At 43.1% G+C, this 15,156-nt stretch overlaps 1 protein-coding gene across 1 annotated transcript in view; it reads right to left on the reverse strand.

Moving 5' to 3' along the window:
- Positions 1-5,875: 5,875 nt before the first annotated feature.
- ADAMTS12 (ADAM metallopeptidase with thrombospondin type 1 motif 12) overlaps positions 5,876-15,156 on the reverse strand; it is a 451,387-nt gene continuing 442,106 nt past the window's right edge. Inside the window, exon 24 of the mRNA XM_064271103.1 lies at positions 5,876-10,872. Within this exon, the coding sequence (XP_064127173.1) occupies positions 10,694-10,872 (179 nt within the window). The 3' untranslated portion in view covers positions 5,876-10,693. The remainder of the gene's footprint in view (positions 10,873-15,156) is intronic.

A 15,156-nucleotide genomic window follows, 5' to 3' on the forward strand; every position in this document is an offset into this window, starting at 1 on the left:
CTTTGTAATGAAAACCCAGATAACATCACGGAATCAGATTCCTGCGGAGCTTGTTTACCTCATTCATTTGCATCTGCTAGGACAAGGGTCTGACTTGGTCATAGAATAAACCATAACCAAACCTGTTGCCGTCGAGTTGATTCTGAATCATGGTGACCCTATAGGACAGAGTAGAACTGCCCCATGGGGTTTCCAAGGAGCACCTGGTAGACTCAAACTGCAGACCTTTTGGTTAGCAGCCTAGCTTTTAACCACTACACCCCACCACCAGGGTTTCCAATGGAGATAGGTATATAGAACTTGGAACTTGGTGCATGTGGTGGCTTTTAATCATAGTTCCAATTATTTGGCACTCATTCCGTTGAGAGGCGGGGTCTACGTCTCCTCCCCTTGGATCTGGGAAGACATGTACCTGCTTTGACCAACAAAATATAGTAGAAGTGGTGCCCTCTGACTTACGAGGCTGGGTCATAGAAAGCTTCACAGCTTCCATCTGGTTCCCTTGGGACACTTGCTCTTGGTCCAGTTGCTTTTTGGATACTGCCTCTTGAATTCCAGAAACCATGTGTAGGTGATCCAGTGACAGTCCCTGCCTTTGAATTATCCCAGTTCAGGCACCAAACATGTATGTAAGGAGCCTGCAGGTAATTCCAGCCTTAGCCATTCAAGTCACCCCCAACAATTTGAGCCTTCCCGGTTGAGGATAAGATGTCATAGAGCAGAGATAAGCCATCCCTCTATTCTGTCTCTGAATTCCTAGCCCATAGAATCTCTACCCATAATAAAATGGCTGTAGTTCTTACACACTACTTAGATTGGGGGTAGTTTGTGTTGTAGCGACAGGAACAGGAACAGTGCAGTTTACCTGATCTGGTAGGAACTGCCTATTTGTCTCCTTGCCTTTGGCCTGTGTAAACCAACCAGCCTGTTTAAGAGCCTTGAATGGATTGGTCCATACATCCTCAGAGTTATGGCCTAAAGAATCTGTTAGCTGCCATGGTCTGAAAACTGGAAGAGTGACACTGTTTTCCTTGGCATCCTGCCTATGGATTAGGTCCAGGGTAGTGTGGGGAGGTGGGAGCAAGAGGTGAAGTGGAGAAAGGAAGTAGGAAGTCATTAAAGCTTTATTGACTGTGCCATAAAAACTGGATTAGAAAATAAAGAACATTGTGTATGGGGAGAATTGCAGGGCGGAACTTTCTAGCAGGGGAGGGACAGAGGGCAATAACCATTGAGGCTGCACAGTAGCCAGGGTACGGGTCATCATGTCACAGAATATCAGAGCAGACCTGACCTCAGAGATCACAGACTCCTGCCTTAACCACTTCTATCAAAGACCCCTAAGGCAGGAAGAGATGCATGAGCCTGACTGAAGTGGTCCCCATGACTGAGAAAATGTCCTTGAAGTTACCCAGCTTATTTAAAAAAAAAAAAAAAATGTAATCCAGGAGATATTTTTGGTTTAAAGTTTAAAGACTTTCTCAGGGCAATAGTTTCATCTGGCCCAAGGACTCGAGAAATTCCAGATTCCATTAAAATTGTAAATTCTGTTCTATGTTTTCTCTTTTTGATCAGGATTCATCTATATATTCTTTGATCAAGACACTCAGCAATGATAGCTAGGCACCATCAGTTCTGGTCTCACGGCAAAGGGGGCAGCTGTTCATGGAAGCAATTAGCCGTACGTTTTCTCCTGCTATTCCTGACTCTTCTTCTTCTGTTGCTCCAAGGAAATAGAAACCAGTTGTGTCTGCCTTAAGGATTGTAGTCTTTTAAGAACTATATATATGGGATCAAATTGACAACAGCAACTCATATATTAGATAGGAAACTTAGGGGGCAATGAGTTTATGTTAATCAAGGAGGAACAACTCAGAAAAAGAGGGTGAGAGTGGCTGTACAACTTGAATGTAATAAATGTCCCTGAACTATATGTGTAGAAACTGTTGAATGTTCAGCTGTATATATTCTCAACAACAACGATAAAAATGAAAGTTAAAAAAATGTACTTCATACCACGATATGCATTTTATTGAAGAACTGGATGGTTCCCTTTCTCCAAATCTTGGATCATATTGATGATTCGGAAGCTGCATCATGTTTTTCCTGTGGTTTTAACAACCCTTGGATACTCTGACTTAGTCTAACACCCTTGCTTTACAAGTGAATAAGTCATTCATGTATCCATTCATTGAACTTCTATTAGGCATCCGCTCCATGCCAGGCATGACATTAAGAACTGGGGGTGAATAAGAAATGGCTCTGGCCGCTATCGAGCTGATCATCCATTAAAAAAAAAAAAAACCTGTTGCCATCGAGTCAATGGGAGAAACAAAATATAAGGAAATGCTACCTAAGACTTGCTCAAAGTCCATAGCTTGTTGCTGGTGAGACTGAGAAAAGTATCCAGTTCTTTCCTCGTCTTAGTCAGCTACCTTCTGCACCATACTGTCTTTCCTACAAACACTGAGAAGACCTCAGAAAAAGGATAAGTATCAGACATTAGTAAAGTTGAAACATTAGACTCCTTAGTTTCAGCCTCTGGACCTTCCATGAGTAGACATTTCATATAAGGGCACATCATATTCCCAGGTTCCATTGGCCTATTGGCTGAGTGGTGCTAGAATGTTTCAGGTGCCTATAATTATTTGTTCCTGGCTGGCCACTGTGGCTAATTTAACTCTGTGTGTTGGTTCTGAGTGGTTTACAAAGCTCAGCGAATTACTCTCCCACACTGGTTGACACATCCAGCTACCAAAAGAAGACGAAATTAGTTATAATGTATAGAATAGCTGAGTGGGGAACTGGACCAAGTAGGCTTTGTTCAGTTTTCCGGTAAGGACACCTGCATACGAAACCAGGACTTTCTCTACTGTCATCCTAACTCCAGTGTCCAATATCTGCTGCACTGTAACTCAGGTTGGCCTGTAATTAATACTACCTCTATTATTTTACTCCATTCCTGGTAGACAGAGGCTGTGAGGTATTCCAAAGCATCAGAGCCATTGGTAGGAATGAGCTGGATTAATTCTGTCTTTCCGTCTCAGGGGAACTTAAACAAATGTCCATACAACAACTGGCTGTTTCTCTTTTCCCTTCTCTTGTTGTTGTTGTTGTTAGGTGCTGTCGAGTTGGTTCTGACTCATAGTGATCCTATGGACAACAGAATGAAACACTGCCTTGTTCTATGCCATTCTCACAACCATTGTTATGCTTGAGCCCATTGCTGTAGCCACTGTGTCAATCTATCTTGTTGAGGGTCTTCCTCTTTTTCACTGACCCTCTACTTTATCAGACATGATGTCCTTCTCCAGGAACTTGTCCCTCCTGGTAACGTGTCCAAAGTATGTGAGACATAGTCTCTCCATTCTTGCTTCCAAGGAGCATTCCCTTCACTCACTGAGGTCTTATTTTCAGCCCTTGTTGTGAAGATGCTTAACATTTAGAATCATTTCTGTTCACCAGGCTGGTGTTCAAATCTCGGGTTGCTTAAGCACTCTCTCTACACCCTTCCCAGCCACAGAGCAGGTGTTGAGTCAGAGGGTCCTTATCTTCCCTCAGCTCGATGCTCTTCCTCAAGCTATGGGAGAACTTCAGGATGTCCCAACCAATACCCTGGGCTCAGTATTTTGCGTACCTTTTCCCCTGCTAAATTAGATACCTTGGGCTGCCATAACAAAGTACCACAAACTGGGTGGCTTAAAACAGCAGATACTTATTCTCTTATAGTTCTGGAAGCCAGAACTCCAAATCTTAAACATATCACATCATCATTTAGAGTTTGTGAGAAAGGGGCCATTTTTAGATAATCCTTCCCTCTGCCCCATACCTTCCATTCACGCTGATCTTACCCACCATCCACCTACAGAGGCAAGAGGATTCCATTCCCAGTGTTGATTATACTGGGGTATCCCTTTGGGACTTTCTTGATGCTCCCACTAGGGCAGGAGGGGATGCTGCTCTCGTTGAAAGTTTGATGCCCACCGATACCTCTATTAACTGAGGGTGAAGGGTTGAGTCATCTCTCAGGAGTGGTCTTGTCTCCTGTCCTCTTCTCTTTTTCTTCCTCTCTCTCTCTCTCTTCCATCCTCTCCCTATCACTCTTGACCTTGAAATCTCAAACTCAGAGTGCTTCTGGAGGGAAGCCTGCAATTCTCCAGCTGCTTGTTTTGGGGGGATAAGGGCATGGAGAAAGGTAGGAAAGCCCTTTTCAATGTGTGACTGAGACACGCTATCCAAGCTGCTTCACTGTTAAAGCTGATATTTTGATCTGGCTGATGGCATCTATTCTGTTTGGCTAGAAGCCTCAAGGAGGAGAGGATGATTAATCCAAACCTCCAGCACATCACTCTTCCATTTTACTTCCTTTTGATTGATTGCCCCTAGTTCTAAGATTTCAACACCTGAGTCCCAAGGGTCTGGCTGGTTGAAGACTCTTGGAGTTGTGCTTGCTACATCAAGATGCTTTCACCATGCCGTCATGCTTTGAATCCTGATGCATTTTTTTTCCTCCTTTGAAGGTTTCCTGACTCACCCTGTCAGTCCTTTTGTGAGGTCTGAATTTTGTGAGGAGGCCAGTTTTATTCAATGCAGAAGCACTGGTACTCGCTCCAAGGTGTTACTTGTCTTAATGCCGTGTTTCTCGACTTCGGTACTATGGACATTTTAGCTAGATAATTCTTTGTTAGGGGATGGGTAGGCTGTCCTCTGCGTTATAGGATGTTTAGCAGCATCCCTGGCCTCTACCCACTAGCTGCCAGTAGCAGCACCCTCAGCTGTGGAAACCAAAAATATCTTCAGACACTGCTAAATGTGCCCTGGAGATCCCCTTGGTATCACCTGGCTTAAAGTCCCATTTCTCACTGTTACGGAAGCTACAGGCACCATTGCTGAGGACCCCTAGTACTGCAATGTCCCATGAAGTTGGGAGATGGAAGGTGAGACAGTGTGAAGGACTGGGACTGAACTAGGCTTCACCACTAAATGGAGAGAGCCCAGGGGACATTCAGTGAAGGAGAGAGCAGTGATTTTTGCCCCTGGGGGGCAAAATCTACCCCAGTTGAGAACAACTGCTCCAGTAGAAAGTGTACAAAGTACAGCAGGAACAGAAAAGGGCCTTGGTCTTTCTGGCAGGGTCATTGCAGTCTTCCCAGGAGAAGCAGCATTTGAGCTGAACTTTGCAGGATAAGAGTTACCTAGCTCTCCAGGGACAGAAGAGTGTTTAAGGTACAAACAGGGAAGTGTTTATGGCCCTCTGTGATGCTGTCTTTCTACCACTCCCGTGCATGCCCTCAAACATTCCAAGGATTGCCTGCAAGTGCTCTAGAGCCTGTAAATGACTGGCTCTTCCCTGCCTCAATGTCTCTCTTCACTCCATGTGAGTAGATTCCATCTTCACGTGTCCAATGCCATCTTATTGTGGTGGGCACCGTCTTTAAAATAGGGTTGGAATTCCAGACCAAACCTCTTCTGAGATAGGTGGCTTTCTCTTAAGCATTATGGCTACACTTTGAATACATAGGAGTCCCTGGGTGGTGCAAACAGTTAATGTTTTCTGCCTCTAACTGAAAGGTTGGTGATTCAAGTCCACCTACCAGTGCTTCAGAAGAAAGGTCTGGTGATCTCCTTCCAAAAAATCAGTCATTGAAAACCTAATGGAGCCCAGTTTTATTCTGATGCACATGGGGTCGTCAAGGGTCAGAATCGACTCAAAGGCAATTTTTTTTTTTTCCCGACTAGTTTGGATAGATAAGGAGTAGGTAATGCTGTGAACTGCAATTCTGAATACTTTGGATCCAGTATTGTGGGGATTTTTAAGCATCACTTCAGATCGTCATATGGTAGATTGTGCCAGTCACTGCACTATTACTCATGAGAAGAGATCCAAGCTCTACCTCACCTGGGATGTGACTTATTTGGTGACGTACTGGTCTGGAGGTGGAGTAGAAGGGGATCTAGAAGGAGTGTGGGAGGAAGAAGCTGACAGCATCCTCCTCCCGCCTGCTAAACTCCAGGGCGACACTACAGCAGGGGTAAATGAATCACATGGAAACATCAGTGAGTTCAGCCGTTTATTGATGCCACACAAAGGCAGGCTATGACTGCAGTCTGGTTTTAAAAACTGGGGTACCTGGCAAGGCACCCCCTAAGGAGGCTGCGGGAGGGAGACTGGCAAAACAGCACAGAGAGGCAGGGAGGGTATGGGTAGGGTCATGTGTGTCATACAACCATGTTGTAGGACAAGGATAGGAATTGTAGGACAATGTAGGAATTGTGCTTCCTCAATACTTTTTTTTTTTTTTTTTTTTTAATGACATACAGGCAGTCCCTGGATTACAAACGATTTCTGTTCCTAAGTTGAATTTGTACATAAGTTGGAACAGTTAGGCACAGTTCGTATCTAACGTCAGTTAGTCAAATGTTTTGTCTTAGTATATGATGTACATTTTTATGCTTAAAAAACACTAAAGAAACACTTCCAGACACACTAGAACATCTTTAACATAATAATACAGTATTAATAATAGTGTTTTGATGCACATTGCAAAGTAGCACACATTCGTTACTAAAACTATTGTATGCACCTCAAATTTTAAATGTAATAGGCTTTTTACAGGGGTTGGTTTGTAACTACGAGTTGTACGCAAGTTGGACATTGTTAACCCAGTGACTGCCTGTAACTTAAAAGAATGAGAATACTACTAAAAACAATACTACTTGAATTAGCAATAAAAAAGGAGTGGCATAAAATATGCTGGCTGGGTTGTTGGTTGTAGGCAGTTCATGTCATGTATCTTTCCCCTGAAAGTGAATTGATGTGTGTTGAGCACCAGGTAAGCTGTCCCAGGGCTTCACCTTAACCGCAGAAGGGAGAAGAGCTAAGACCTGCGATCTCTGGGGTAGCGATGGGCAGATTTCCGAGTTTGGAGGATGTTTGTAGACTGAAAAGGAAGTTATGGTCTGAAACAACATAATCCCTCAAGTTGTATTCCAGATACTTGATGAAGGTTATCAAAAACATTCACTGAATATCTCAAAGGATCGTATTGCTATAGTTGGGAGACTCGATGTCTCAGGACATTGGATGGAGGCAGGCTCTTGTCTTGGAAAACCCATCGTAAAACAAATCATTCCTACAAAAGGAGGCAATTCTTTGTATCTGAAAATTATTTCCTGTTTTAAAGAATTATTTACTCTTAAGTTCCTTGAAATATTGTGCTCTCATAGTATATTTAATTATGTTTGGATGTTCCAGGATTAAATTAATCCATAGCTTTTCAGTGAAGAGCTAACTCCACCCCTGTGAAAAGCAATGTAAACTAAACTGGGTTTTAGAACCTTAAAGTATTTAGGCACCAGGCCTGTGACAGTCTTCTCTGGTTTACTGTAGACGTATCCAGTGTCTCTCATTACACTTTTCACTTGCTCAAAGTGGGAAGAAAAAGGAACCTGGATGAAGTAAGCCAACAATTCTGCTTCATATTGGTCCCTGAGAGCATCAAAGAAATGGTGAAGACACCATTTAGGTTCTTGCCTTCAGAGTCTCCCTGTTTAAACACTGGCACCCCTAAGGAGGCTAGCGTGGGGGGACTGGCAAAGCAGCACAGAGAGGCAGGGAGGGCATGGGTTGGGCCTCCTGTCAGGCTGCCAGCACCAGAACCTGTCAAAACACTGATGACCCATAGCTAAGTGGCTGTCAAGACAGCAAGGGCTCTCTTTATCCTGGAGCCAGAATGACCGATGCCACAGAACCATCTCACAATGGACCCTCAATATAGGAAGTGAATGGCCATGACTGACACATGATTAAAGACCAACTTTTTGCCTTTGAGGAACTGGAGAAAGGCCTAGAACGAAGCACCTGGCCAGGCCCTCCCCACATGTCTACCACCTAATCAGCCATGTGAGTCACAAATAACATGATTCACTTTATCTATTGAGAATCTGGCCTGGTTTAGTTTGTTGAGGTCAGTAGGAGTCTGGGATTGTTCCTGAGATTTGGAAGCCTGGCCATACCCGGGTCTCTGATGACATATGTCTGACCCCATGATAGTACAGTACCAGGTTAAGTTAAATCAATCCAGTTTAGTAAATTAATCCCCTGAAAGCCTACACTTCAGGGACAATCTTTGCAAGTTGCTTCATTAGAAAAAAATCAGGTACTCCTCCACGTGTGTCATTAACAATCTAAATACCTTCTCCTCTCTAAAACTTGTTTCGCCAGAGATTGTCAGCAGCCAGCAATGTTTATACTTACAGACCGAGAATACAAGTAGTTAATTATTATCTAGAGATAAATCCCCTGGCTTTAAAAGGGTAAACATTTCTACTTTCATCTTCTTTCTGGTCTACCTTGAATTTCATCCCAACCGCAGTGTTTCATTTTCCACAGGAATTTATCAGAGTAATACACACTAATGGCTTGGAAATAATAAAAAGAACATAATATAAAACTGAAGCTCATGGTCTCCAAGCAATAGAATTGGCATTGGCCAGCAACACCGTTACACATTTCACAGAGGACGCGTACGTAGAGTCTCACATATACATACCCACTTGTACACCTATCTCTATGTTTATATTAGTTCTGCCACCCTCTAGATATTAGCACCATTTTTCAATAGCACCATTCTGCTGAACGGATAGATAATAAAAAGAGGGAGTGAGTAGGATATTGTGCTCCTTGAAGAATCTGGAGTGTACCTGTGGATGGGTATGCATACATACATGCTGCCCGTTACATGAAGGCCACACCCCTGCCTTCCCCTCTGTCAATAGTTGGTCCAGAAGGCTTTCTCCTTTTGGGGGTTAGGCCCCTTTACTACCCACCCCCTCTCTCCAGGTTCAGTTTCTGTTAGAACTTCCCCTTAGAAACCAGTTTGCCTGGAAATATGCCCTGAATTTGAGACCACAGGCTACTCTAACTTCTGATGGATGGGGGAAACATCCAGAAGAGGCATTCTAACTTTCCTTTCAGGTTTCCAGACTGTTGCTCACAGGGAAGGAGAAAAAAAAAAAAAAAACCCTTAAAAGTAACTACCGGGTGTAATGAGTAGTAGACTATCTTTCTTTCAGTTTTTGAAGCTTTTTTTCTCTAGGCAAGAAGTTTGTATAAAGTTTTTATAGTTAGCACAATTTACCAGGTTCTTTGAAACCTTTCAGTCTAGGGCCCCATTTTCCAAACTAGGGGATGGGAGGGAGGAGGGAAAATTGCAGTTTGGCTATAGCAGTTTGGGAAACCCTGGTGGTGTAGTAGTTAAGAGCTATGGCTGCTAACCTAAAGTTTGGCAGTTCAAATCTACCAGGCACTCCTTGGAAACCCTATGGGGGTTCTACTCTGTCCTATAGGGTCACTACGAGTTGGAACTGACTCAACAGCAATGGGTTTGGGTTTTTTTTTTTTTTAATAGCAGTTTGAGTATAAAGCCCCTGCAGCAAAATCATGGGTCAGACTTGAGTTAGTGGCTCAGGCAGGGCATCTGCAGGAGAGGGAAAGCAGACAGGATGACTCATTCCTTCTTCTGGGAAGAAATGGGCACTTACCAGGAAAGGAGGAAGAATAAGGCCCCACGTTTCCTTTTTTCACACTAGCAGGAAATAGGTATGTTCATTTAAATTTTTAAATTGAAAGATTTTAAATTTAAAAATTATTCAAGTTTTTAAAGTGCTATTTAATTTTTTAAATTTAATTTAAATACATCTCATTAATTTTTAAATTTAAAATTTTAATTAAATTGAAATTTATAAAATTTTAAATATTTTTAATTAAAAATTTTAAATAATTTTTTTTTTTTTAGAAATTATTTTCAAGTCAGAAATGTTTTTGTGTAACTAATCTAAATCCCTTAGGCTGCAGTTTAAACTATTTCCTCTTATTCTAATATCTAAAAGTAGGCCCAAACCTCCAAAAAACTCGCATTGCCGACAATTCTGTTCCGACTCTTAGTGACCCTACATGACAGAGAACTGTCCTGTAAAGTTTCCAAGAAGTAATGGTGCGTATGAAATGCCAACCTTTTGGTAGGCAGCCAAACACCTAACCACTATGCCACCAGTCCCCGAACATAGGCCCAGGGCTCTAAAAAGCCCAGATATGGGGTCCTACATGGATTAAGGGATTGACTGAGGGGCATAACCAGGCCTTTCCCTTCCAGCTCTAGTTGAACACAGGGTGGCTAAAGAGTCCCTCTGCCAGGTCGAATTAAAGGAATGCTCCTAAAAGCTCCCTCATGATAATTTTGAATAGCAACCGCCTCAGGCAAAGAAAAAAAAGACCAATTTCAACAAGGTAAATTAAGATTATTTGTTCCCTGGATAAATGTGAGTCTGTTTCTTGATACTCTTGAGGTAGTCTGGAGAAAAGCTGGTCTCTCTGTTTTCATCTTTTAGGGCAAAAAAGGGACATCACTTCACAGCCCTGCTTCATTTAGCACCTTTCTCAGGAACTGATCTCCAGAGACACCTGTCTCTCCCAGGTATTTTACCTTCACATCAGAGCACAGCAATGTTATAGTCCCATACCTCTGTGAGGGCATTCTGGGGATAATAGAACACAGTGGAATCTGTTTTTTATGACCCAAACTTAGACCCGAAATGCATACACCAAAACCGCAATGAAGTGGCCTCTGGAGCTAGAATGTGTTGTGGTCAGCAGCTGCTGCAGCCGATGGTGGAGGGTGACTTCCTTCTGGACTTAGAGTGATTTGGGGCTTTTGAGCAACTGATGCTTTCTTGGCCTCTGGGTGTGAACAATGTGAGTTTGGGGACACGAGGCGCAGCATTGAGCCCTCACAGCAGGCATGGAGCATTTCTTCATGGTTTTTAGTGTCTGGCAGAAACTGGCTGACAGCTTGTCCTTGGTGCAAAGTAAATCTGTGGGAGGAGAAGAAACAAGAAAAAGCAATACGTTATACTTTGTAGGAGAAAGGGTACAATTTCTATTAATGTAAGACTTTATTTGTATGCCTACAAGTAAGGCTCTGTAACAATTCATAGTAACAGTTAATGTCTATGGAACATTTATGTATCAGGCACCGAGAAAGTGCTTGTGTTAAGCTGAATTGTTAGTCACAATTTTCCATGTGGTCGTGTTACACATCCACACGCTTCCTGTGGTTGCCTGGCAGGTAGAGGATACTGTTCCATCCCTTGACTTTGGGCTCAGCCAAATGACACACTTTGGACAATGGGATGTTAGCAGACATGACCCCCCCAGAGTCTTGAACTACACTTCTGCTGTCACTGTGAGAAGAAACTGCCTTGTACAACCACCGGCCCCCAGAACACGAGAGCGACATGGAGCAGGCCTAGACCCAGTCTATAGCTTGGAGCCGAGGCCAACCAAGCCAGGCTAACCAGTCAAACCCCAGCTCACCTGCAGGTGCTAAGCAAAAACACATGATTGTTGTTTTAAGCCCTTTTTTTTTATGGATGGAATTGTGTCTTCAAAAGTTTTGTGGAAGTCCTGACCTATGAAAGTGACCTTGTTTGAAAATAGGGGTTTTTCTTTTATTATGCTAATGAGGCCATACCAGAACAGGGTGGGTCTTAAAACACTTTCGATGTTGTCTTATAAAAACAGCCATATAGACACAGAGAAACCCACACAGGGAGAAGACGCCATGTGGAGACAGAGGCAGTATGGTGAAGGATACAAAGATGCATAAAATGTCACTGCTGTTCTCCAGAAACACCGTATAGATGAAGGCATAAGACATACACCAATAACTCTCACAGTAAGAATAACCTCTTCATCTCCCTCTACCTCACCACAGCAGTTGACACTCTCTATGGAGCCTGGGCCATGCATCATGAGCTTCTGTTTGAGTCAAGACTTCTGTCATAGATTGAATTGTGTCCCCCAAAATATGTGTCAACTTGGTTAGGCCACAATTCCCAGCATTGTGTGGTTGTCCTTCATTTTGTGATTTTCCTACATGTTATAAATCATAATCTCTGCCTGTGGTTAAAGAGGATTAGGGCAGGATGCTCAAGTCACATCTCTGACCCAACGTAAAAGGAGTTTCCCTGGGGTGTGACCTGTACCACCTTTTATCTTAAAAGAGCTAAAAGAAAAGAAAAGTAAGCAGAGAGTGGGAGACCTCATACCACCAAGAGAGCAGTGCCAGGTGCACAGTGCATCCTTTGGACCCCGGGTTCCTGTATGGAGGAGCTCCTAGTCCAGGGGAAGACTATTGACAAGGAGCTTCCTCCAGAGCTGACAGAAAAAGCCTTCCCCTGGAGTTGAGGCCCTGAATTTGGACTTCTAGTCTACTAGACTGTGAGAAAATAAATTTCTCTTTGTTAAAGCCATCCCCTTGTGGTACCTTCTGTTATAGCAGCACTAGATAACCAAGACAGTTCAGGTCAAGTCTTCCTCCCCAGCGTTCCAGCTTTGGAGCAGGGCTTAATTTGCAAGGCCAGGTATCCCAGGGCTGCCCCAATTTCTTCACCAGCCTCCCCCATAGCCCTTGTGGTTGGTAGATGAAGAACATGCCCTTTGGGTAGCTTTTTGCCCACATTCTGCCTGCCATGAACACGTGAGCGAGTGCCTGGGGCTGCAGCAAGAAAGGAAGAAGACAGTAGAGGTGCGCAGGCTCGGTTTGCAGTCCCTCTCCTCCACAAAGTTTCTTTCAGCCCTGCTGGCCCACATGGTCCCCTTCTGTCCCAGTCTCCAAACTTATATATTATCTGGTTACATTTGCTCAACATGGTGCCATGTTCTGTCCTGAACTGTCCCCTAAAGGGTGTGTGAGCCTTTTCTGCTAAGGGTTAAATTGTGACCTCTCTAGGGGGCATCACCCATCATAAAAGGTCCTCTTAGAGGCCCCCAAGTCTTTAACCTTTCCTATGGCAATAAGGATAACAACAACATTGTTGTTGTTGCTGTTAGGTGCCAAATGGGTGAGTTCCAACTCATAGCGACCCTATGTACAACACAATGAAACCCTGCCCAGACCTGTGTGTCCTCACAGTCATTGCCGTGCTTGAGCTCATTGTTGCAGCCACTGTGTCAATCCATGTCATTGAAGGCCTTCCCTTTTTCAATGACCCTCTACCACGCACGGTGTCCTTTTCTAGGGCCTAGTCCCTCCTGATCACATGTCCAAAGTACATGAGACAAAGTCTCGCCATCCTTGCTCTAAGGAGCATTCTGGCTGTATTTCTTTCAAGACGGATTTGTTCATTCTTCTGGCAGTCCATGGTATATCCAATATTCTTCGACAATACCATAATTCAAAGGCGTCAATTCTTCTTTGGTCTTCCTTATTCATCGTCCAGCTTTCACATGCATATGAGGTGACTGAAATATCTCACGGCAATTTATTAAGCACTTATCACGTACTAGGCAATGTGCTTGACATATATTACTTCATTTGATCCTCATAGAAATTTACTTGTAGGTCTTTCTACTCCTTTCAAGATTAAAACAAAACAAAACTGAGGGTTCCAGAGATGCTTAGTAGCTGGTCCAACATCACATAGCTGGTACATAGATGGTAGAGCTAGAATTTAAAGTTTTTCTCAGTGCTTCTACTACTCTACTACCAAGTGAAGAAATTTCTTGTATTGGTGATGGGGGATGAAGGGATCACATGGACAGGTTCTTCTTACCCAGAACATTTTAACTTGTTCAATATAGAGGCCCCCACTTGCCAGGTTAGGTTAACAACTAAATGACTGAAAGAGGCTCAACCCAGCCTGGGGTCCTTGCCCAACCTTGCGTACCGTGAGATTCCTAATCCTGATTTTCAATGGTCCTCAGAGCTCTGGATACATGCTAGGTGTTGGGGTTCCCACTGTTTGAGTGTGGAGGAGCGGAAGGAAGGGTGGAGCACAGTGGTAGCTTATATTAGGAGCCTGTGTTCCAGGTCTATGTTTAGCAGCTCATTTGGACAATGGCTATGAGTCCAGCATCATGGCAGGGCTTAATTTCAACAGCTCTCTTCATTATTTTATAACAACGAAGGCTTGCTGTGTTCATCAGCCAAGTGGATTCCAGCACTGAAGCATATACAATGCTCATAATTAGGGACAACTGGGAGAGGAGACTCCAGTTTGCCTCTGCCTGCTCAATGAAACCATTCTTGGAAATTTAAAGGGACAGTTATAAGCCTGCTCTGTTGCTATAGGCTGTGTCTAGGTTGAAGGGATAATGTTTTGCCCACAAGACAAAATTGAAAACAAGTTCAATGTTGTTGACAATTACAGTTTCCGTAAGACTTTGAGGCCTTTCCAAGTGCTCTGAGGCAGGGGTTGTGTTTTATTCATTTCTGCCTCCTCACTTAGTGTCTTAGCACACGGTTGAGACATACGATCAATTATGTTTGTTGAATAAGTGAATAAATGAAATCTGGACAAATATTCTTCAGCCCAGAATTTACTGGCTCCAATGTTCATTTGACTCAACAATGGGTCTAGGTACAGTATTAATTTCCTTGTTTCCTTATTTATTTATTTTTCTTGCTTTCTCCATCTCTCACCAAATAAATAAAGAAAACAACACCAGGAATGGTATGCATAAGGTTGTTGTTTTTTTTTTTTTTCTTTTTAAATCAGTATGAATGCAAAGTCTAAAACATAGCCAATACTCAGCAAATATTTCTGGATAAATTTGTTTGTTTGTTTTTTAAACTTCAAAACCAAACCACTTGTCCTTGAGTAGATTTTGACTCATGGCAATGCCATGTGTTACAAAGTAGAACTGCGCTCCATCAGGTTCTCTTGGCTATAATTCTGTGGAAGCAAGATTGCAGGGCTTTTCATCTGCAGTGCCACTGGGTGGTTTTGAACCACCAACTTTTAGGTTAGTAGTCAAGTGCAAACCACTTGCAGTACCCAGGGATTCCTCTTCTAACCCAAGTACTTGGAAAAGGATTTTGCAGCCTATGGAAATAAATAGCCCTGGTGATGTAATGGTTAAGTGCTTATCTACTAACAGAGAGGTTGGAGGTTGAAACCCACCTAGTGTCTCTGTGAGGAAAAACCTGGCAATCTGCTCCTGTAAAGATTACAGCCCAGAAAACACTATGGGGCGGTTCTGCCCTGTCGCATGGGACGGCTATGAATCGAAATTGACTTGCTGGCATGTAACAACAACTGTGGAAATGGTAGTTCCAAATTAGATTTTAATGTATTAAACATGCAGATGGTACC

This window comes from Loxodonta africana, chromosome 2 (genome assembly GCF_030014295.1).
Source record: "Loxodonta africana isolate mLoxAfr1 chromosome 2, mLoxAfr1.hap2, whole genome shotgun sequence".
In the NCBI taxonomy this organism is placed as follows: domain Eukaryota; kingdom Metazoa; phylum Chordata; class Mammalia; order Proboscidea; family Elephantidae; genus Loxodonta; species Loxodonta africana.